General features: G+C 35.0%; 1 protein-coding gene across 3 annotated transcripts; it reads left to right on the top strand.

The window, feature by feature from the left end:
• Positions 1 to 2,262: 2,262 nt before the first annotated feature.
• LOC123537805 (uncharacterized) lies at positions 2,263 to 25,795 on the top strand. 3 transcript variants are annotated; one of them, XM_045321638.2, is made up of 16 exons: positions 2,263 to 2,396; positions 5,715 to 5,843; positions 7,033 to 7,129; positions 7,717 to 7,851; positions 8,312 to 8,382; positions 8,827 to 8,981; positions 11,443 to 11,503; positions 12,124 to 12,221; positions 13,677 to 13,847; positions 17,256 to 17,330; positions 17,612 to 17,773; positions 18,561 to 18,628; positions 19,492 to 19,534; positions 22,126 to 22,201; positions 22,623 to 22,696; positions 23,513 to 25,795. In XM_045321638.2, exons 2-16 carry the CDS (start codon positions 5,723 to 5,725, stop codon positions 23,759 to 23,761), a joined length of 1,656 nt encoding a protein of 551 aa, XP_045177573.2. In that variant the 5' UTR covers positions 2,263 to 2,396; positions 5,715 to 5,722; the 3' UTR covers positions 23,762 to 25,795. The 3 variants fall into 3 exon arrangements, with proteins under 3 accessions (XP_045177573.2, XP_045177575.2, XP_045177574.2); XM_045321639.2 differs by lacking the exon at positions 2,263 to 2,396 and adding an exon at positions 3,102 to 3,533; XM_045321640.2 differs by lacking the exon at positions 13,677 to 13,847.
• Positions 25,796 to 26,023: the final 228 nt, after the last annotated feature.

The following is a 26,023-nucleotide window of genomic DNA, read 5'->3' as shown; positions in this document are numbered from 1 at the left end:
TAGACATTGAAACTAAAAATTACAACCACCATGTAGGCACTATATATTGTAAACATATTTGTAGTTAACTCTATCTGGAAAACATAATGAAATGATTTTTTTCATGAAGAGTTATTCGAGCCAAAAAGATACAGGGTAAACTATCTGGCGAAAGATGGTGACGACTCCTCTAAAACTTTATTGAAGGCTTAGGTGACTAGGTAATTTCCGTCTCCTTCAAACTATGCGATCTTCTTATCGCTGGGAATGGGAAAAGCTTCCACAATTACTACGGATTGATTTTGATAGAGGCTTAATTGATCAGTGATCAGTTATTTGAAAAAGATGAATATGTAAACGTTAAACCCTAGAGAAACTGCGATATTTTCCGTAGCTAAATCTGTCAACATTCGAGCGCTGCTTTTTTTAAGTTAAGTTCCACAGAGTTTTACGAGGTGAAATGTGTTGAGAGACAGAAACGTTCCTGTCCACTACATATATGTGTCAAAGTACATGTAACGAACAATCAGAAATTATATAGACGATATGTAATACGGATCCATATAATTACAATTATAATATATAATATTATTCAATTTGGTTTTTTATTATAATTAGATTTGTAAGGCTTTGCTCAGTCAGTCATTTGTAGATAACACGGGAGGTTTTTGACTTTTAATGGAGTTGATGTAACTTGGCCAAGAAGTATGATAGACAGTCATCTTCCAAATTTTCAAATGGTTCATCTTGGTTGCACATAACGGCCACCAGAGCTAAAAATAGGAAAAAAGGTTCACACAACATTAAAAATCCATGATGAAATAGAATAACATTCAAACGACCTCTCCTCTTAAACCGCTCTTCCAATATTAAAATAATTTCATTCAAATATTTGTTGATCCTCTACCAAGACCAACCAAAGTAATTTCAAGTTATTCTTTTTTTGTCAAAACACCATGACAGCTAAGGGACGAAGCCATATTTCCATATATGTATTTAGTGGAAACTTTAAAAAGTTTTCTTGTTAGAAACAACAATTTTGGAGTAGTTTCATACAAATGCTCCTTGGGTGACCCTTTAATAAGACTGTTCCACTTATGTTGAATCGTCAAAACATGGCTGACTGAGCTATAAAAATAGATTTCCACACACTATTCTTACAACTTTCTTAAAATCGTTTTAACGGATTAGAAATAAGCTAACAAAAATTCCTTGGAGTAAATTTCTACCAAGAGTGCTGGTAATATTCAGATTTCTCCACAATCATGGGATAGTATAGAACAGAAGTTTAAAATGCCATCTCTGTCTAAACAACTTGGGTGATTTTGAACCAGTATTATAGGATGTCGAGGCGGGTGTACTTTTTGATGTATGATTCCAAATATATGTACGTTGCAACCAACTGGCATCAGGTCCAGCCTTATCCTTGTAGGTGTGACACATAAACTGGAGAGGTGGAGGGGGTGGGGGAGCTTATATAAATCCTTCAGTTACGGGGCTAAGAGTCTTGACACGGAGCATGTTGATGCTTGTCTGTTATGGGGTAAAGGACTGTAATTCAAATTGTCTAAAGGTTAGCTAACCGTATGATTCACAAGGAACTGGTTAGAATACGTCTAATGTGACATATATCATGCAGTCGAACATGTGGATACCTGCATTCTGATATCCTTCTCTTAGATTTGTGGTTTTTAAAAGAGCCTCCTACCTACACCGATACGTTAGAAATATGTCCTATGTCAGAAGTGTGTCTTGAGCTAATTTTTTTTTTTTTTTTTTTTGGGGGGGGGGGGGGGGAGAGAGAGAGAGAGTTTGGACAACATTCAACAGTTATCAATTGATGTAGACATAGCTAATTTTAACTTACTTTCAAATTTTGAGAGAAAAGCTAGGATAGAAAAGATAGAAAAGAAAGGTCTTTATTGCAGCCATATCATTATTTCTTCCGTGCTTCAGAATGTACCGATTTTTACCAAAATTAATTCTCTCTTTTAATATGATCCAATTAAATTGAGATTATGTTCTTTTTTGTGCGATTCATGACATCGACTTATGACATATTTCTGTCTATACATAAGTTTAAAATTGCCACGATACTTCTTTTGTACGATTAATAACATATATTTGTCTTTGAATTTGTTAAGAATTGCAATGACGAAACTTTATTTTTGTCCAATTCATAACCTGCTTTTGTCTTTACATTTCCATTATCAAATCATGGCGCATTTTATATTCATTATGGTAAATGTAAAATTGTATTCAAGTGGTATGGTCAATTTATTTTTTAAACTTCGTGATGGGCCACTTGTATGATGTTGTTAATGTTGACTGCATCACTAACATTTCTAAATCTACCGTTTTCTTCCGTGTACGTGTTCATTTTCAGCTTTACGTATTAAGGAGTAAACTCCAGTACGGTGAGCTTTTTTTTATTTATGGAAACTATCTTTTTAATTCTTTATGTTAAATGTTATAGTTTAAATCGTATTATAACATCGTCATTTTTTACACTATTTCATTGTTGATATGCGCCTGGGTTTATCCTTCAGAGTTTCAGCCACCTATAGCTTCAAAATTATAATTGAAAAAATATTTTTCCATAAACAATTATATTTAGCCGGACATCTTTTGTCAGAATCGTGCGATGTGACGCGACCGTCTAACCGTTGCATTTTTTTTTTTGTTCTTTGTTGTTTTTTTGGGGGTTTTTTGGGGTTTTTTTTAAGTAAACAATATAAAATAATCGAAAGCAACTTAATATGAAATATATGAAAGTGCAAATGTATTGGTTGAGATTTAAGTATAGAAAGCCCGGAGACCAAAAACATTTTAATAGTTATGGATTTTGTTTTCAGAAGAATCCGTACGGGACTTTTTTCCTTTTACACAACCTTGCCCAAGAGAAAAGTACTTTTTATAATACTGCAGAACATTTGCTGTTCAAACAGCACTTTTATTTTTCGTCTTAATAAGGACTTTTTCTTTCGAATACACAATACTGGAAAAATTATTACTGAACCGCGGTTGGAGTGTTTTCTTTTCCGGTGTTTTAAGTTTGATTGGGTTCATCTGTTAACAATAAAATGCATTTCCTTTCCGGATAAAAACTCTTGAATGTGTGTTTATATTGTTCAGTTGATAGAAAATTATAATCAAAATACGTAAGAAGGAAGTTTATAGGAAGTTATATACCTGAAAGTATAATATATACTAACGAGTTTGACCGAGACGTACAAGAATTTAACAGAAATAATAAACGCTCTCCTAGTCTCTTTTCCGCTTAATAAATCTACATAGAAATTATTTTAGAGCAAGTAAATGTGTTTCTATGAGTTGTTCCATATCAATCCTGTTTCAAGTTTCGTACCCTAATAATACTCGACAACTTTTTGTGATTACGTTTTCTATAAAGTTACTGTCACAAATAAGGATATGTCAGTGCGTTGAGGTACGGTGCGGATGGGATTGGTCTGTGGGACGGACACGGAGCAGTACGTCTTAGTACGGGAAAAATTGTGAGAAACGGGGAACAAAAAAATACTGGACGCGAATACGTAAGTACTACGTTGAACTACGTTTTACTGCGCCTGGCAACTTGCCCAGCGCGTGGACGGGTCTGCGTTGAACTACGCTTAAGTACGGGTAGCCTTGGATAACTACGTTCAATCAAAGGATCAATACGGCAGGGTACGTTTCAGTACGAATAGCTACGTTTTAGTACGTTTTACTAGGCATGAATAAGTTTCAAACATGTTGGACTAAAGTCACGCTCAAATGGCTACTGATCGCTCAATTTTTTGTGCATGTTCAAAAGTTGGAGAAACTTGCAAGTTTGGGATAAGTCTTGAATACGTTTTTGCCAAGTGTTGGTACGGATTGATACGGATTACTACTTTGAGGTGCGGCTCAGGTACGGACCGATACGGATTACTACGTTTCTGTCCCTGGCTAGACGTAGCTGTCTGCGCTGTATGTGTGACTGGGGTATTAACCCCATTCGGCACTCTTCGGTCGTAAACGTAGGTCAACGCGCACAAGGCTTTGTATTTAATCCGGAAATTGCCGAATCGAGTGGCATACGGAATATCCCGAAATATTATTGCAGTCCACTACCTGATATAAAATTTAATATTTCTTAAACTTATTTCTAATTCTGGAACATTATTTCTGGTATTTAGCGCCACTGTCTGTTATTGATTGTGATTATGTTCATGACCTTATATAAGTCGCCGGTCTACAGGCTATATGCGCTATATGACCGGTCTGTATCAACAAAAATAAATATGCTGTAAGGTATAGGCATGAAATTAAACAAGACAAACGGTCCTATTTTCCTCAATACATGTACATGCTTAACAGCTAATTTTGTTTTGCAGAAAGAACGTAGAACCCGGAAATTTCACATAGAAGATAATCTGTAAAACCAAATGATAAAAGTTTTCAGCTTTTCACATAATTTCATGAACGAAGAACATTTCGTAAAAACTTCTTTTACTATAGCGATCGTTTTCAGACCAGAAGTTGCAAAATTGAAATGTTAAGCCAGGTCCATTCCTTAAAATAATGCAAAATTGAATTGCAAGGATTGACTTCGTATCAATAGAAATAAATAAAAAAGTCTACATTTCCATTTACAGTGGGGTTATTTTTCCAGCGGATTTTTGTTTTGTTTTGTCCAACAGGATAGCAGGTTATCCAGTGTGATTGTGGTAAGAAGTTAGGACGCGCCATTAGATGATTTTTTTTTCAGTTTAGAAATTTGAAACTCTATGTACGTGTAACGCTTTTATAACTCCACAATTTATCAATTTAAGTAATTTCTTTGTTTAAGCGGATATGTTCAAAGTCTTCCGAACGCATTGTTTATCACTTGTGTATTCATACTCGTATAATCAGCGTTTCGGTCAGCAATAAATTTCGAAATGGGGCGGTAACTTTTTTATTTCTAAGCGAAAAATATAAGTGTGAGCGTTCATTTTCTAAGTAAGATAATTTCAGATTCGATAAGCCTGGATTCGATTTAAAATAAGATTGAGTTGTTTTCGAAAATTTCTTGCCGAGAGCAAAACAAAACAAAAACTGAAACTTCAGTCCCGAAATATGTTTATTTGGAATTACAAGCATAAATATTTTTTCTGGTGTTTCATGAATGTGTAAAGCTTTTGGAACTTTATTTAGTGAGTGCGTTATGCGGCAGTGTTTGTATCAGAATAAAATAGATCTAATATAATTCCTCTCTGAAGCATGAAAACTGAAAGCATTTTCGAGGTAGAAGTGCTTGCTTACATGCGTCTTGTCACATACAAGGCTCTTGCATTTCACTGAACGTTGTTTTTGTTTTTGTATTATGTATTTATTTATTATTATCATTATTATTATTATTATTATTATTATTATTATTATTATTATTGTTTTTGTTTTTTTTTTTTTTTTTTTTTTTTTTGTTTTTGTTTTTGTTTTTTGTTTTCTTTTCTTTTGTTTTTTTGGCGGGAGGGAGGGGTTTTTATTCAAGATAGTCGTAAGTTGTTGCCAAACGTTAGACAAATTACTGTTCCAACTGACGAACTGATTATACGACTTGGCCCTTGTAAGAATTCTTTACCTTGAAACGGAACATAAATAAAAGACAAAAATTTATGACCAGATTTACTATAATATAAAGTTTAAAAGGTTTTTCAACGAAAAACAGCGGTCACGATTTACTCATATATTGTTACATTCTCGTCTGCTTTCAGGGTGAACAATGTTGTTCATGCACTTTGTGTACAATCTGGTTGTAGTTGTCTACCTTTACGCCCAAAACGGACAGCTGGAGGCGGCAGCTGGTATGCGTATCACATACACAGAAACAATTTCAAATATGGGTTAGTTAATATTTAAAGCAATAAAGAAAATCACATATAATTTTGTGATATGTTAAAGGTTATTATATATACCCTATAAGTGCCTCATATTTTTTCCGTGCACATAGGAAGCTAAACATGGTTCATTAACCCGTAGCAGTTAAATGAACTAGCATACGAACTTTCAACAGTATGTACTGGTATATGTTTCTTAAACAAATTAAACAGCCAGAATAGATGTAAATTTTACCATAAATGTGCAAGGTTGAACCTGTCGCGGATCTAGAGTTGTTTTTTTTTTGTAACGTATTTTGTTTCTATAGCGGCTCTATTTTCCGTTTATCTGTAAGGAAATAGTTAGGTTTTCTATTTCACATCGACATGCAATTAGGAAATTTACTGGGAACATTGCTAAATAAATCCAACTTGCTCGAAGGACAACGTCTATTAAGAGACCACTTGCATTACTTTTTCTGTTCCGTTTTATGTTGCTAAAGAAAGAATTGTTGTATTGTGAGATCATTACTTTGGTGTTAAGAGTTTACGTTAAACATTACCTAAGGTTCTCTCTTCGTGCAAGTAAAATGTAAATTTTCTAACCGTACTACAGTGTTCCGTTAGGGCCTTCAACTCCTTTTCGAAACTGGCTGTACGTTTTAAAAGCGTGAAATCACGATAGGGAAGTGCAAAACAATGATTGCAATGCGCAGAATTACTGTGGCAAAGCGCGAAATTATTTCGCTGTTTCCTCTTCTTGGTCTCACTCTTTGCAATCATGATCTTGTATATCACGTGATTTCGCACATTGCCATTATCAGGGATGAGGCGATGGTCCTAACGTTATACCGTACTTCCCAGAACTCCCTAGTTTAAAAGAGGACAGTACTCCTGATATTCTACACACTCCATTAATTAAGTGTTGAATATTTTCAGTTATTTGCAAGGAGAGGGTTAGTTCTGGAATCCAGTAATACAGATTCGAACTCTAGTTCGCTTGTTCGCCGTCAAATTTTCATGAAAAGAAATTTTAAAAAGCTCCAGATTTGGTGACAAGCCTGAGTCTTGTTTGAAACACCTTGTTTGAAAACTGGCCTATGGGTACAGCCCTGCGCATTGGCCAATTATAGACTGAGCACAAAGTTAGTTAGTAAAATGCTGTAGTTGGAGACCGGACAATAATTTGCTTAATTACATCAATCAATTTTTTCAGTTAACAAAGCCGAAATAAATGCAGTGCAGCGCGACTTAAATGGTAAAAGATTTGACGATCTCAGCGGTTCTGGAGACTTGTCTTGGAGACTCTCAGAGTAAAATACTACATTTATTTTTTATCAGCAGTTCGTAAGCATTTAGTCAAGCACTGTAATTTTGAAAGTTACAATTTTGAAGAATATATACGTTCATTGACGCAAGCAAAAGAATGTAATATATTTAATTATGAAATAAGCAAGGCATCTGCATGGATTTACTATGGTTCAGTGTGCAAATGTATAGGAATTTGTTAATTATCCAAGCATCTGAACGACATACCGTGGTAAACCAGACATTAAAACACAAGAAGGCGTCTTTTTTTTGCACATTGAAAATCAAATACCATGAAAAACTATTGATGAACTTAGTTCATCCATGCACTAATGAACCGAGCGCCATGCAGCAATTTGAGGTCATTATTGACGTCATAATGTTCTACTACTGGTCCCTACGTCGGCCGTTGTATATCGTAGAATTTACAACGGCTGACTTTCTTCTTTATTTAAGTAACTAAAAACTGACATAAAATCATAAAGCAACATTTATTTACGTCGTATTTGCTTTTATGTTTATTTCCTGTCTGTCAATTTTATTATTATTGTAAATTCAAGAGTTACTTACTTATATTTTTTTAACTTATAAGCATTCATGTCAAGTACCTGGGAACAATGACGCCAAGTATCCGCTTACTAAGTAACGGCCAAATCAGATGGACGTGTGATATTAGCTCTATAACGGTGAAAGCAGATTGGTGGGCAGGGTTGAGAGGTTTTTTCAGGTATGTTTTCTATTTACCCTGCCAGCTTTTTCTGGAGTAAAGAGACATCGTTTAACATTTGAATATTTGATATCCTTCATTCTAATGCATATTATATCTATCATTCAGTGTTCGAGTATATATAATATCGCAGAGTAGAACTATGTCAGGAGAAAAAACAAATGGCATTCAAATTACTTCAGTTTTCATACATTTGATGAAAATTGCATTTTAACAGTAAAACCTGTCTTATTCGACACGCGTCCAGACCGATTTTTCATGCCAGTTAAAGCAGATTGCCGGTTAAACCAGGTTAACAACTGAATATGACATTGATTATTAGGAAACAATTAAAAACTCCCTGCAACTGAATGGGCAGCCAGAAACACTCAATACCAAGTTGCCTGTTGAACTGGGTCTTTAATTATAATGATAATTTGATAGCTACAAAAAAGATAAATGTGCTTTTCTCTCTTCACAGCTTTCTCTCGGAAGATGGTTCTGTTGAAGCAAGGGCGGGACGTACATCGCTCAGCATCATAGTGACTTTATGTATTATATCAGTTTATTTTCATTAAAGTGTAACACATTATTATATAATGAATTGCAAGATCTAGTTTTAATATGTTCTTATTTCATTGCGTCTTTATATACTGTCAAAATTTTCATTTCTGAGGAACTGTAGTCAAGTTTGACAAATACAAGACAAAAAGATTTAATAAATTTACAAGGTATGAAATGAAAACAAACACTTTACTTCTAAACAAAATTTTGTTAAACTGTACAATAACTTTTAAGTAAAAAATGTAACTCAGCATTCCACGTGTAACTTGTTCTAACTTGTTTTCTCTTAAAATTTGAATATGCAAGTATTTTTCTATTTTTCTTTTATGGTTGTAACAAGATAATTTATATACCAAAAATACTTTCAAAACAATTAAAGTACGTTCAGCCTAAAAATACATCTCCTAAAATAATACTTTTTTGCCTTTTCAGCGGCAAACTCTGGTCAGCTCGGAGTCAGACTAAGTAGATGTTCAGCACGTGTCGGCAGCTTCAACATTCATTTTTCTGGTAGTTTATTAGACGGACTTTTTGATGTAATCTCGAACGTTTTTAACCACGACATCAAAACCTTGCTGGAAAACGCCGTATGTTTTTGTTTTGGTTAATTGTATTTGAATATTCTTTTATATCGCAAATATATTTAGACATTTACCTGATGTGGGGATATTTGGAAAATCAGCAAAAATACATTTATACAAGTCAAAAAAAATGATTAAAATACAACTATGAAAAATGTGAGGGGAGAATGTAGCAATTATAATGTATAATTCGTGATTATAACACGTCAACGGTTGACATTCTCCGCCTACTAATTCAGCCGTTTATGGTGTCGGCCCGGTATCATTTCTCCTTTTTTGCTGTATAGTAAAACAAGCATTTTTTGACAAAAACTGTGGATTTCTCAACAAAATAATAGCAATAGCAGCTCTGTATATACTTTACTAAAGTTCAGCGCTATTAAAGTCATTCACGGCTGGAAAAACACCTGTCGTCAGCAATGAACTTTTCTGCTGCATTTCAATGTTTACAATCACTGTAAAAATTTTCATACGCGTCTGTCAAGGCCGTCGAGTACCTATGCAATCCTTCCGCACGGAAATGTGCCCCTGCAGAAAACAGACAAAACAACTGTTAAAGACACCAGAAATGACACAAAATTTACACAGTAGTGATATAATATACTATTAAAGTTATTATACTATGAATCTATTTTTTACAGGATCATAAATTGTTTTACATACAGCAAGGCTCAAAAATTTCATAATTAAAAAGATTTTCATTATATGGCATAAATTCCCACTATCCAAAAAAAAAAATCATCCTGTTACAAAACATTCTGAATCAACAATAATAGAAAAAGAGAGTAGTCACCAGACAGAAATAACATGACTTATGAGACCCACAGCAAAAACAGTTACCATTTTATAAATGGAAGTGTCTAGACATCCGGTAACCAGAAACCTAGCCGGTGTTCTAGCCAACCGGTAACAGGACGCCTAGCTTATCCAAATTTCTATCCTATAGGGGTTTCCTAGGTGTCCGGTAATCAATTTTAAAATATTGTATACGCCTTGCAGGTGAATATTCAAACCTATGCCAAAAAATGATACAATAAATTTATTTCCTTACAGTATTCATATATAAAAAGATCGCCGAACAGCTAGAAAAACATTCGCGGAGAGGCTAGTCGTAATGTTGCCGGACAGCTAGAATGCAGAGTAGGCGTCCGGTTACCGGACATCTGCATATTTCCGTTTAAAATACCTTGGCTACTACTTGAGAGGGGACTTTTCGAGAAATGATGTGACACAGGCAGGCATCTATAAGTCTGCATCAAATTTATTAATTATCATTGCTACATGTATATTGTATTTTCCATAATAATGCTTACAATGGACAATGAACTAATTTGATGAATCCTGGTCACCTCGAGTAAGAAGCTGCCTGCCTTCTATAATCTTTGTGATAACCCAACTGGCCATTTTATATTAAATACACAGGCATAGTGAAATCATCTGTGTTTAGTGGCCACAAGATAAATTTCATAAATTTCCCTCGGTATGTTTTGGATTCACTTCCGGGTAAAAAAAAAAACGACTTATTTCAGTGAAAGTTTCAAATATATTAGAGAACTTCATTAACAGCTGTTTTTAAACGGTACTTACCAAATCAGTAAACAGTATTACAAGTCTCAGATCCCTTCATCGTTGAACAAAAGGTAGTTAAACAAAAGTAAACTTCACATGCTTCCCCGTTTTACTGTTGAAATCCGAAACCGGAAACATAGCGAAGGGGAAACAACTGATTTTCAACGAAATATTTTGCCTCAGGCGTAATACCACTATTTTTTTACAGGTCTGATGTCTAAATATTCTGTCTGTAGTAGGCTGTCATCAATCATGTAACAAGCAGTCGTACTTTAACGGTCAAACCTTTGCTAATTAAAACATGTGTAAAAAAGCTGCGCGCGTAAACTTGGCGCAACTTTAAACATCGTTTCTCGATATTACGTCATGCCGCATCTGGACCGGTTTTCAAAGACGACGTCACATATACATTTGATATGTAACCAGTCGAAATAGGGATGGCTTCAAAATGAAGACTAACTACTTCCCAGGATACAACGACCCGGAAGTACGTGAATACCGGGGTAGCACCTTTTACGATGAAAACGATTTAAACGTCTTCTTCATAGATAAAAATGGCCGAAATAGCCTACTACTGAGAACTGTCCCATATCATTTATAAATGGTATAAGAACATACTTGTATGTGCTGCAAAGTTGAATAAGTGCATAAAACAGAATTTTTATTTGAAGCCGGCTTTAAGTTATTGTTTTCAGTTTACCTGGAAAGGGCTGTTTGATTTACTAAGGCATTAATACCCACATAAATATCAAAGTATATATTCTGGAACAGAAATTAATATATTTGTCAAATATCTTTGTTAAACTTTTTCAGCTGGCTCCATTTTACTTGTCGACCCATATTTTCTGACATGCATGTGGCTTTAACGTGTTCAGTAATTACATTTTTCATCCATTAGATATGTGACTTTGTGAGGAAAGGGATGAACGATATAACCGCGAACATAAGGAACATTAAAAGTAAGTTCTATCGGTTGTAAAACTTACTAGTTAAAGACTTATGCTTTCGTTGAACACGTGCAACACAAATGGTGTCTCACGGGTCAGCATTGACGCATCGCCAATCTTGCAACCACCTTGGTGATTTTTAATAAATCTTATTTACGGACAATATAGATATATTAAGTTTATTAACTTACTTGAATCTTTTTTTCAGACAGAAGGAAGCAATAGACTAATGCTACCTATTTAGATTTGTAATTTTCTGGAATAATTGATCTGAAACACTACTAGTATTATACGTGTCTCCCTTGGGACATTGTCTGGTATATGCGAAGCAAAATGTACTGGCAAAATATTTTGTCTCTGACAACAGTAAGGAAATTCAACCTTTATATGTAAAAGCATCCATATCTCTGAAACGGATACACTATGAACTATTTTAAACGGATACACTATGAACTATTTTAAACGGATACACTATGAACTATTTTAAAATTATAGCCGGAAAAGCAATCTTCACAAAGTAACTTTTAAAGCCATATCGTATGAACAAGATGAAGGATATTTAGTGACATTGTTATTACAGATAAGAGGAAGTAGGTAAAAGATATTTACGTTAGAAATGATTTTTCTTTCAGCCTCGTTTCCGATTGAGATCATAGGCATTCCGTTGGCGCTTGACAACTCCTTAACTCAAGTCACGGTCAACAGTAATACCATTTTTACGTACCATAAGGTAAACTAATACAAAGATTAAGAACACTAGCAAGGGTAGAATGACTATTTTGTACTTTTTTCCAGTTGAATTCAACCCATGTGACCTTTTTCTATCACATGGCAAATTTAAAGGTTCAAATATAGGACCTTTATTTGTTGACTTTTAGAATACACGGTAACCCTTTGATTGTGTTTACAATAGCACCTTCTTATTAGAAACAAATGAGTTTTCTGTTTAGTTTAAGGATACTAGGGTCATACAAGGCTCTGTAGGGAGCGTTAATGTGAGTTTAATTGCCTTGATGTAACCCCCGAATTAAATGGTTGATTTTCACCAGGTAAATGTAACGGATTCTGACTGGCTGTCTTGATCTAGAGGCGTAAATATCAATGAATAAAAGTGTATAATGAATAAACTGTCAACCAATTAATACACGGATTTGTATAATGAAGTAGTCTGGTTTGCTGGCAGAAAAATTAGGGAAGTTCATGTTTTGATGAAGGTGGGGCTTAATGATTTATTTCATATAATACATTTTCTACTTTTTCTCAAAATAGAAATTCACAACTTAGTGAAGTGTTTGATGTGATTCAACTCCTTTATTTACGAAGGAAATTACATAAAATTCGCAGACTGTTCTTATAAAAGGTGTTCTATAAAGGTGTTTTGTAGATTTTTTATAAATGAACCATTCTTGAATTATGTCGTTTTTAATTCATTGGGAAAGGAAACAGATATCCAAAAATAATTTGTTTGTCTGTAACTTGTTTCTGGAGTTTGGGGAAAATTTGTGAAAGACTTTGGTTGCTTATTAGCCTTTCATAATGCACACAAAAGTTTGCCTCCTTTGAAGTAATGTTGAGAGAATCTGTTTGAAGATAACAATTGACTTTTACATATTTTCTTGTCTTTATAGAATCATGATGCATAAAATGTTATTAAAATTTACCACGGTATAGTTCAATCTTTCACCTTCATTTTAGTATGCTACACATTATATTTATTCTTCAGAAATGTGGAGAAAACTCATGTAAAAGCAGGTCGCCCCACTACTCCTGCTAGTGTCCTTAAAAAAAAACTTTATTTTCCGGATAGCTGATAAGTTTAGACTTACAATGTTCAAAGTATTTTGGATGAGAAGCCACTTTGTACCTAATTTGCCTTCTCAGCCCTGAGCAGGGAACGACATACAGACCTCTTTTTTCATATAGGCGGCCTGCTTCAGTCCCTAAAAAACACATTCATTTCTATGCAGATGTGTTAGTTTCAGCAAATAAAAGACTATAATTCATATTACACTAAAGTACACTCATTCTAGAAAATAACAAAGTTTGTGTTTTTACTCAAGAGAGCCACTCTTTAATTGTTCTAATGAGAACTACAAACATAACATGGCATAAAATTTCAAATTAAGGCCACACAGAAAATTCAGTCTTGTTATGTAAAATTATGTGATTTATTTGTAAATTCAAGGCAGCCGTGCGCTGGAATGGACTTGCATTCTACTCAGCTGATACGGCTGTATTCCCATCTACACGTCCATTACATTCTATTGCTTTTGATCTCAAGGAAGATGTTTTTAACAACCTTTTACGAGCATATGTTAAGAGTGGCCATCTCGGTGCAAGTTTTAATTACCAAAGGGTAAGTAGCAATGGAGCTAATATTTATGTTTATTATATTTATTCAGCGAAGTATCGAGATATTGGAGTGAAATATATCTTGTATTTTCACAGAGAAAAATATCAAATTTACCCTTCACTAATAAGAAACTACAACGTGGGTAAATTTAGTCAAAACATGAAAGCTTTAGGCAAATGACCACCTAATACAGGTGGCCGCAATAGAAGGTTCACATGAACCTCGGAAATATAATAATATGAGCCGCGCTATGAGAAAACCAACATAGTGGCTTTTCGACCAGCATGGATCCAGACCAGCCTGCGCATCCGCGCAATCTGGTCAAGATCCATGCTGTTCGCTTTCAAAGCCTATTGCAATTAGAGAAACTGTTAGCGGGATGCGCAGGCTGGTCTGAATCCATACTGGTCGCAAACACACTATGCTGGTTTTCACAAGGCGCTGCTCATATACTTTTTAAATGCGGATAATAAGCAGATACTTCGGAAATGAGGGTATACGGGAATATGATAACGAGGAAACACGGTGCGGATACTGTGAGCCTATACGTGCCAGGTAATGTCAGTTTGTGATTACTTTTGTTTGGTGCTTGAGATGATCCGCCAAAATAGTTTAGTAGGTAGAGCAAATAGCTACGAATGGAGAGGTCGCAAGATAGATTGTATGATTGTATGTTTGATTCATTTTTGGACGCTGTCTGTTACTTGCGGAGAACAAGCTAGTGCTGGTTCGGAGGGCAAGTCAGTAATGGCGCGAAGGACAAGTCAGTATTAGTGCAAATAATAACTGAACACTGGCTGGTAGATCAAGCCAGTGCTGGTGTAAAGAACAAGTCAGTGTTGGTGTGGAGAACAAGTCAGTATTGGTGCGGAGAACAAGTCAGTAATGGTGGGAGAACACGTCAGCATTAGTGCGGAGAACAAGTCAGTAATGGTGCGGAGAACAAGGCAGTAATGGTGCGGAGAACAAGTCAGTAGTGGTGCAGAGAACAAGTCAGTAATGGTGGGGAGAACAAGACTGTAATGGTGCGGAGAACAAGGCAGTAATGGTGGGGAGAACAAGTCAGTATTGGTGCAGAGAACAAGTCAGTAATGGTGGGGAGAACAAGACAGTAATGGTGCGGAGAACAAGGCAGTAATGGTGGGGAGAACAAGTCAGTATTGGTGCGAAGAACAAGTCAGTAATGGTGGGAGAACAAGTCAGTGTTGGTGCGGAGAACAAGTCTGTAATGGTGGGGAGAACAAGTCAGTATTGGTGCGGAGAACAAGTCAGTAAGTGTGAGAAGAACGAATCAGTAATGGTGGGGAGAACAAGTCAGTATTGGTGCGGAGAACAAGTCAGTGTTGGTGCGGAGAACAAGTCAGTGTTGGTGCGGAGAACAAGTCAGTAATGGTGGGGAGAACAAGTCAGTATTGGTGCGGAGAACAAGTCAGTAATTGTGGGGAGAACAAATCAGTAATGGTGGGGAGAACAAGTCAGTTTTGGTGCGGAGAACAAGTCAGTGTTGGTGCGGAGAACAAGTAAGTGTTGGTGCGGAGAACAAGTCAGTATTGGTGCGGAGAACAAGTCAGTAATTGTGGGGAGAACAAATCAGTAATGGTGGGGAGAACAAGTCAGTATTGGTGCGGAGAACAAGTCAGTGTTTGTGCGGAGAACAAGTCAGTGTTGGTGCGGAGAACAAGTCAGTAATGGTGGGGAGAACAAGTCAGTAATGGTGGGGAGAACAAGTCAGTAATGGTAGGGAGAACAAGTCACTATTGGTGCTGAGAACAAGGTAGTAATGGCGGGGAGAACAAGTCAGTAATGATGGGGAGAACAAGTCAGTATTGGTGCGGAGAACAAGTCAGTACTGGTGCTAAGAACAAGTCAGTATTGGTGTGGAAAACAAGTCACTATTGATACGAATTACATGAAGACTTGTTGAAAACAGACTGTTCAACTAAATCAGACAAATAAACCTGTATTGCTGCACTTAGATTAAACTAGGAACAAGTACTGACATGTTCTCCACATTAGTACTGACTTATTCTCCACATCACATCAGCAACATAGTCTTGAAATTCGTCGATAATTTGTGCTCTATTATGCCTCAACATAGTAGCAACTCAATTTGATATTGCCATACAGCCATACACCCAGCCACCATGACTATATCGGCCCGATATAGGTATTATGTCGGAATGTCGGCAAAATGTGCCGATGTAGGGCCGACGTCGGGCCGTTGTAGTGTCACAAAATATTGAAATCGGTAGATCGACATCAATCAGTGTAACTATTTCGTACATCGGATTGACATCGAGCCGATATTGGATTCTCTAATATAACTATATTTTTCAAAATATTATTGATAAAAATGAAAAAGTAATCTAATTGTTTATATGTGCTAATTTATTAAGCAAATATGATGTATGCCAGAATTAATCAAACTAGGTACCAAACAAAATTTGTAGACGGTATTTATCAAAATTTTATATGTAATAAAGGGAGGTAATAATTAAGATGCATTTTTGTTTTTATGTAAAATGCCGCCATAGAGATATTTATATTTACAGAAAATTGAAAATGAAAATATGTTTAAAATTCTAACTGAACAATTTTAATAGTGTTAAGAATATGCAGAAAGCTTTCTATAAAACATGCAGTATATAGTTGTGAAAAATATTATATCAATAAAATCAAATAAGCATTATACACATGATGCGAGACACATCAGTTATCAAGAAAATTACTCTGAGACTTTATAAAGTGTATATTTTAAGAAAACTTTGATAAAGCACTGCGTGTCACACTATTTCGCGACCACGATATGATCTGGCAATACCGGGCCGATATCATTTTGATGTTGGCGAAATATCGTTTGATAATATCGGACCAATGTCATTATGATGTTGGCCCGATACCGTCTGCCGACGTCGGGCCGTCATCATTCCTATTTGCAGCTGAAATTGAAACCGATATCGAGCCGTTATAGATAACGACGTCGGTTTTATATCGAGCCGATATAGAATGCTGGCTTGGTATATTTTGGGACGTAACACTGTTCTTTTTTTTATAAAACATACCGCTAATTAGCACTACTTGGCTTTTGTTAAGTTTCTAAAAAAAATGCTAAACGGAAAAAAACGTCTAGGACTACGAGTCATTTATATAAGCTGCGCCATGAGAAAACCAATATAGTACGTTTCCGACCAGCATGGATCTAGACCAGTCTGGCCAGTATCCACGCTGTTCGCTTTCAAAACCTATTGCAATTAGAGAATCCGTTAGCGAACAGCATGGAACCTGACCAGATTGCGCGGATGAGCAGGATGGTCTGGATGCATGCTGGTCGCACTATGTTGGTTTTCTCATGGTGCGGCTCATATTTTGTAAAAAATGAAAAGTTACAGTATATTCTGTTATATCTTCTAGGTTGTTCAAAATGGTTGGGACGAATTTCGCCTCTCATGTAAGAAAGGTTTCTGCATCGGTAATATTGTTCATCAGGTAAAGTACATGTCTAACAAAAACAGGTATTCTTCATTTACGGTGACCCTAAGCTTCCCTACGTATTTCTTTGATTTTTACGTTTTCCAAATCCAATTGTTTTAAATAAATAAATCTATCAATCTCAATTTATACAGTTAGTTGATGGGTTTTTTTTTCACAATTGTCATTACCTTTTAAGTCACATATTCAGGTATGAATTTAAAGTTTTACACATTTCTTCTAAACTTGCGTGAACTGTAACTGAATAGGCACAAAAATATATAATATCTGTCAATAAGGTCGCCAAAGAGTACCCAGACAGAGTATTAGGCTTGCAGCTGAAGGTGCACTCAGCTAACTTGAACATCCAGAATGGTCAAATCACGGGCGAGCTGACAGGCCGAGTAAACTGCAGCGCTGACAGTTCTAAAGAAAGTTTACCGTTATTTTCTGCTAAAGTGGTAGGCAAAGATTTCTTCTTTTTTTTCTTTTTTTTTTTTTTTTTTTTTTTTTTTTTGCCATTGCCTTTTTGTAATGATAGTATCCATCTGTTCTTGTCTTAACATTTTTTTGTACCGGACAAGACTTTGGTATCTAAAATTCTTTTTAACTTGACACAGGTATTTGTCACAACATTACACCTGGTCCAGTAGAACATAGTATCCGTCAATTGTCAAGTTTGTATATCATACACTAAATTACAGTCCATATTATATTCTATATGAAATGTAGTATGTTCAAACTTTTATCACATATAGTGAAACCCATTTTGGATTACATTTCCTGAACTCATTTTGAAGAATTATCTTTAAACTGACGGCCATTGAGGTGAAAAGTATGAGTCATGTATCTTTTAACAGAATTTTTATTGTCACATTTGCTTACTGTATACATGCTGTGACCTGGTACAACAACTTCTACTGAATTGAATTTTACTTTACTATATACCATGTCAAAAAGACATCATACAAACACTAGTTTGTATGCATTTAAACTCATATAGGACCGCCCTGACCGAGCGATGAATGTCGCTGGTTTCAAATTACTTGCCCCTTATTGATGTCCGATCGAAGCTTTGCTTTTGTACACAATTTTGCCTCTCTTTGCTATCAAAAGCTGGAAAATGTCGTTGCATAATAAAAAAATATGTTAGTGTGGCCTTGAACCCTACAAAAACAAAATAAAAAATTGAAAAATACGACTTTTTAACACGTTGAATATATATGATATTAATGTATTAATTTACAGGAACTTGTTGTTGCTTTTGAACTGAAGTTTTCTGCAGGTGAACTGTCAGCTAGATCGGTAGCTTTAGGGTATGTTTTTATAATAGTTCCCATTTAATACCTTAATCTAAGTCTGTTAGGATCTGAAAACCCTTTCCTAAGGCAGATATTTCGATTTCAGATAGTCTAAGATAAGAACTTTATTATTAAGACAACCAGATCAATAACCTCTGCTTCATTTACATTGGTACAAACACCTACGTAGTGATTTCACGATAATTCTGCCAAAACTAATATTTTTACCAAGATGAATTTGTCGTTTTTCAGTTATTGATTTTTTAAAGTATTTTCAAAGATTTAATGTAAACATGGGTGATGAAATGGAAAGGTGAAACTTAAATAAAAACATAGATCTACTTGAATTTCAATGGTCATGTAATTTGTGGCGAGTGCAAGGGGGAAATAAGACATTTTTTAATTTTAAAGACATTTTAGTCTTCGCAGTGGGGTCTCATGTAGAGCAAGTTTCACTGTTCTTCTCCAAGGCCATACGAAATCATTTGGTGACTATTTTGCTACTTAATGTTTTATAACTTTCTGGGGGAAAAAACAACACAAGAATAACTTACAGAAATTTAACAGCCCTATTTATTTAGCCACGCAATTATAGGTTATACATCTAGCAAGTTCACTGCAGTCTTTATTCACAGACAGTTACATTTAATATTATTCAAATCTATCAGTTGATCCTTTTGAAAATATTTGACGCTTTTAACAACGTTTGATCAAGACTAGTATAGCTCTAACAGTGTTTCATGACTGTTCTTTTCTTTTACAAAGTTCTTGCGCGGAGGTTGGCGCTATGTGTCAAGTTGCTAAAAATCAAATTGATATCAACTGTGGAATTACATTATATTTCCAACATGTACACAATATGAATGTCTTTATTGCAGGGGGCATGTAACTATTGACAGATCAAACATTGGAAAGGTTCTGGTAAGATCTATTTTATCTATTCAACATGTTACTGTATAAAAAGTATACATTTTGCATGATAACTGATCTTTTTTAAACAGTAGAAATTTACAATCCTGTTTCGGGGATGGGGGTATATATCTAATCGTAAAAGTTTCTTTAAAGACTTTCCTAGTAGATAAGGAAACTATTACATACTTTAGCATACCATCAGGCACAAAGTAGGTACTTTGGAATACGTATTCATATTGAATTGTTTCCATAATAAAAAGAAAACTCCCCGTATGTATAAGAGATACAGGTATAATGGAAAGTCGGACTAATGAGATACCGTACTAATGAGAGGCACTGGGCTAAACTTGCAACTTTTGGTTTTCAGGTTGAAACCGCGAAGCGGTTGAAACCTATTATAAACGTATTCTGAATACTGCAAAAATCCAATAATGACAGTTTTCACTGAACGCAGATTAATTCGCCGTCCTATTTCCGCACTACTTTTATTGATTAATTACGAGTATACCGACCGCTTATCTCTCTACATAATTTCTATGTAAAAGTTCCTGGTCAGGTTTAACAATCATTCCAATGCAAATGATAAAATAAAATATACCAAATTATACATCTTTGACAAGCTCAGATCACAAGCTTTCTTATGGTGTATAACTTTAGAAAATCGAAAGAGAAACTATGACACACTGGCAGTTTAAAAATAGCATTTTCTATAGAATTTTAGCGTAAAGTAACGTTTATATCTTTCAAACTGTTAAAGGCATTGACCTCCAGATTTTGGCTAAAAAATATGTTTCTTTGTCATAATATGAACATCAGAATATGAGTTTTTGTTTCTAAACTATTTTAAAAATGCCAAATCAAGAAACCACGTCGGGAATCAAACCCGGACCGCCGAGGCAATAAAGACGTGTTCCGGCTGTCGTTACCAACACAGCTATTGAGGCTTTAGTGTTTAATGCGTGTTAAATATAGATATTTATAATCGAGACAGTTTACTCCGAGTAAAGCGTTAGTTTAAACTTTATTTCAACAAACTTGACATACATGGTATACAACAATAATTGCATGAAATTAATGAATTTAAAACTTATAATATATAAAATCCTCTCCATGTTGGAAATAATTACAATTCATCAAATACCACATGGTCAGGAATCATGGCTAGTGATAACTAGCTTTTATGTGACAAATAAGAATAGTATAACATAATTGCAATGCTATTTGTTTCAATTAAATTTTGTAAAATAAAAAGGAGTGTTGCTTGAACCGATTAAATACACACGGGGTGCAAATTGACAGAGCAGGAAGTATTAAAACTTTCCGAAATATTAAAACTTTTTGTTGCGAGAATGATACGCTGAACATCAACGATTAGAGATGAAAGCCTGTCGTTTCCATTGAGAAGATTGTTTACTGACAATAGACATGGAGTATTGGAGAAAAACTTTTCACGAATTGTTTGATATTTACTACACGAAAGTAGTCTCAATGTCGCCACAGGTGCAAAGGACGGATTCAGTTAAAGATCTTCGTTGATATCAGAGTAAAGCGCTATAAACGCTTCTCAATTTTCATAGTAAAAAGTAGTAAAAACAACTTATTCTCATCTGTTTCCGTAACATATACTACTAGTCTGTCAGTAACCAAGTTTCAAAGCATTCTTAAAAAATATAGCATTTATTTCCAGATATCTAAAAGAATCTTTTTTTTGTTGTTGTTGTCGAACGATCTGGAAGCCAGTGCCTTTAACTGTTAAATTGAATTAAAAAGTAATATATCCCAAACAGTGATTTGTCATTGAATAAAATCATTGTCTGGAGTTTAGATGCGAAGGAATTATATCACGAGGGCGCATCCTATACTAATATGCATCTACACGACAAACAATGATTTTATTCATGAGCAAATCACTGTTTAAGATATATTATTTCTATTCTAACAAGTTATCGAGGATTATAATGTACTTCCTTGAAAATATCCATTAAATATGTGCCTGATATGTGTTCATTTCTTTCCCAGCGCCCCGCTATGTCGTCTAATGCTATGACGTAATAATTATGACGTCAGAAAAATTAATTGTTGACTAATAACACAATTTTCAGCCTTCTTTGTTTTATAGGAAAAACAAAGTGGGTCGTGTTAGAATTTCTAATATTTCTTTTATCTATATTCTCTATGAATATTTGTGTTTTTAATGAAACAATCACTGTATTTCTCATTGGTATCATTAACTGTTTAGTCAGAGCAGAATTTCTAGTATGTTTGAATGTTATACTGTTTCATGAAAGTGACCTGAACTGTTACAGCGGAGTGGTTTGCGGGTTTCAACCTTTCTGTGCTGTCAGCGCTTTGATTTAGTATTGCACTTTCCATCCCTAGAAACAAAAAGTGATTATCACCTTTGTTACAAGTGACATGCACTTTGCTATATCCATGTTATGGCTAGTTAGCTTCTGTTTTTTGTGTTGTTTCCTTTTTCCTTTTCATTTTAGGGGTAGGGGGCGGGTGTGTTGGGAGAGAAGATTATTTGCAGTTGTTGGTTAAAAAGCTGAAGTTGTGGTATTAAAGTCTTATTAATTCTTGGAGCAATATATTTTCAGACACCATCAGTTCTAGCCGCCGTCAATCATTTCTTTTTACCCGGAATTCAACAAGACATATTGGATATTATAAATGGTAAGTAGGCGGTTTAATTGTCCTTTTTACTCTTTTTATAACTATGCTTTTTACTTTTCGGGTTGGTGAAAGTTCTTGAAAGACCATACGGCCATTATACATACCAGGCATGCCAAAATATACTCTCTTCTTTTCTTAAACGGATGAAAGCCCAGTAGAATTTGAAAGTTCTCACAGGGATCCGAAAGAACTAGCCTTCATTCGATAGAAAAATGCAGCGTCCTATCTGTTTAGAAGAATAAAGAAAAGCACAGCCGCATATTCAATTCATTTAGATACATATTTAAGATAATTCATACCTTCATTATATTTAGAGACAAATGAACCACGTCATTGCGTAGCATATACATACAAGTTGAATGCGCATTGGTGGTATTTTGGTTCACAGATACGGTTAAAATTATTTTGATTTTATTTACAGATTTCAAGACCAGTTACAAGTTCGAATTGCCTAAAAATGTGTTTGTCAAGGAAAGTGCATTGAGCTTGTATGAGGTAATGTTTTTATAATCATTTCCATCTGCTGAGTGGTTGACGACCATTTTCAAGAATATTCAAGCATCCAATTGGTTTATAGGGAGCAAAACTTTGATAGTGACCAATAGCAGACTTTCTTTCAAAACTCATACTTGGTCATACGTAATTTGTCCAAGCTAAGAGATTGGTTGATTCTGACCAGTATAATTGTAACATTAATCAATTTGATCTGGAAACCGCACTTGATCTTCAGAATAGGTTTCTTAACATTCATTGAGCCTTATTGAATATTTTACATCTGTGACTAAAGATTTTAATGCTCATTTTTTTTATTCAAACATGGTTTTAATGAAGAATACAGCGAACATTGTTGCCCGTGATCAAAAACGTTTTTCACTATATGCTGTAACTAGATTACGTACGTTGTTAGGCTTTTGTAAACAACTGAATTATATAACAAGTTGTTGCACGGAAAGAGATGCCAGCATATTAACCGCTTGAAGCCGCTATATGAGCCGCGCCATGAGAAAACCAACATAGTGGGTTTGCGACCAGCATGGATCCAGACCAGCCTGCGCATACGCGCAGTCTGGTCAGGATCCATTCTGTTCGCTTTCAAAGCCTATTGGAATTAAAGAAACTGTTAGCGAACAGCATGGATCCTGACCAAACTGCACGGATGCGCAGGCTGGTCTGGATCCATGCTGGTCGCAAAGCCACTATGTTGGTTTTCGCATGGCACGGCTCATATATCATAAACCGTGTCTGTGGAATTAACTACAATTCAAACAAATTCACTTCACATTATCTTTCAATCATTTTCCTTGTATTTAGGGCGTTGTTCGAGTTGAGGCTGACCTGTGTTATAAAACAACTTCTTGCCGGTCCACACCAAACGATGAATGGGTTGGAAACAATGATATTCCAAAGTTCATCGTCGATGACTTAATATCGGCCACAACGGTGACAACGACGGCACTTTCATCTGACGTTAGCGGTCACGTCAGTAGTCAGGCGTCATTCGTATCTTCAGCTGCGAACGTCTTTGGCTTTTTAGCAATATTTATTGCAGTCATTGTGTAGACAGTTGTAACATTATATAACATATCAACCAATTTTATTGCACTTATAACAATAAAGTGTATTACAGTAATTCTGTAAAAAGTTGCAAACTGTTTCCTTCTTTTGCAACTGAGATTGTATAAACGCTTGTTACACACTTTACTTCTAAAAAAGTTTATAATACTAAGAGTGTAAACAATCTTTACGCTTTTTACTTCTTCGACAAGTTTTATTGCAGTAATTTTTAAACAGTTGTTACTCTCTTTTTTTATAATTTCTATTGCAGTTATTGTGTAAAAAGATGTTACACTCATTACTCGTTTGGCAAGTTTGTATATTATCGTTATGCCCTTTACTTCTTTTGCAATTTTGTATATTGTTGTTACGATCTTTACTTCTTTGGCAATTTTGTATATTATCTTTACGCTCTTTACTTCTTTTGCAATATTGTATATTGTTGTTACGATCTTTACATCTTTGGCAATTTTGTATATTGCTGTAACACTCTACTTCTTCGGATTTTTTTTATGTATATTGTTGTTACATTCTTTAATTCATCGACAATTTTTGCAGCAGGTATTTTGTAAATTGATGTTACACTATTATTAAATTAAATCCATGGTATAAATAAAAGAATTGTATAACCAGTTTTTGCACTATACTTTTTTGGTATTTTTTTGCATTTAAATTATATACGGTTGTTATTGTATTGACTTTTTTTATTGCAGTATATAGTGCGTTTTAATCGGCCTGGCGGGGCGGGCGGGGCGGGACGGGGCTTTGCGACGGGCCACTGCATTATTGTGCAGGATGTGTAGTATAATCGGCAACCTGATTTCTTATTCAGCGGTCATCTTCCTTACATTGTAACCAATATAGCGTTGAATTTTAGTCATCTGTTTGCTCTACCTATTTTGATCGTTTTTGTTTTAGATTACCATTATTTGCATAAGTCAGAGATTAACTCCGCCTCGCCAGATCAAATAAAATGCACTATATATATGGATAAAGAAGTTTGATGTCGTTTAGTTTTGAAATTGAGTACATATAAACTGGTATTTACAGGGAATGCAGAAAATTGTTGTTGCGTTCTTACTGTTTGATTCAGAAAATAATCTCGTTTCACTGTTTTACAGGGATTGATGCATTTGAGATGATAACTTACCGATGTAGGGTTCCAAAAATGACCTCGTTTCACTTTTGTACCGGGGTTTATAACTTACTCATGTAGGATTCTGAAAATGACCTCGTTTCATTGTTGTACAAATGTAGATGCTTTTGAAATGATCAATTACTTGTGTAGAATTCCGACAATGACCTATTTTCATAGTTGTACAGGTACTGTTACTTTAAGATATTAATCAAGTTACTAACATGTTATTCAGTAATTACCTCCTTTCACTGTTGTATACAGATGTTGCTTTTGACAAAGTAATATATTAATGTGTAATTCGGAAAATAATCTCATTTTAATCATTTACCTAGCTCTGTCAATTATATTAAGTACATATGTTTTGAAATATTACATTTTCCCCTTTCATGTTTTTTGCCGGTACTTGAGTTTTAATTATTGTTGGCTAAAGCTTCGTCCCATTCATAAGACTGACCCTCATATATTTCTGCGGAGAGACAACAAACTAAGTAATGGATTTTTTTTATCAACCACTTAGTTTTAGCGTACTCCGACATGAAAAATCTCCTGATCCTCCAAAGAAATATTGGGTTCACCACGTGACTAGCTTTTGACCAATGAAAACGTTAGTCTACATGTATTTTGGGAGGTGAAACATATGAGCGATGACAATATGGTCTAAAGTTAAAAAATGTGATGAATAGTTTATCCTGCATCTGCCAACAAGACAACAATTTCATTGGCTACATGGGGTGCCGAAAATGCAGTGTGCATTTTAGCATGGATAGCTATGTTATGCCGCAACCAAGCAATACATATAGTTATCATATTTTCATAAAACTAAAACATGTTTAGAAAACGTTGTTGAGTTTGTACTTCTATTCCACATTGTAGTTGTAAATGAATAACCATATTTATTAATATGTATGATAATTTTTATTTTATATAATATTCTGCCTTAGTCGAAATAGGTTGAAACGCTGAAAGACTGTGCTCGTTTTTGAGCTACTGCCAAATCTTCTTGAGAATAATGGAACTTTTTGTTGGTGTCAGTCCGACACATTCATAGGTTATATGGCAGTTTTCTAGCTGAAAATGGTAGAGGAAGACCCAAGGTGTTTTTCCACGCATTTTTTCATCATGGGCTGGTA

This window comes from Mercenaria mercenaria, chromosome 18, assembly GCF_021730395.1.
Source record: "Mercenaria mercenaria strain notata chromosome 18, MADL_Memer_1, whole genome shotgun sequence".
Lineage (NCBI taxonomy): Eukaryota > Metazoa > Mollusca > Bivalvia > Venerida > Veneridae > Mercenaria > Mercenaria mercenaria.
The sequence above is the reverse complement of the archived record's forward strand: the minus strand, read 5'-3'. Positions and strand labels throughout refer to the sequence as shown.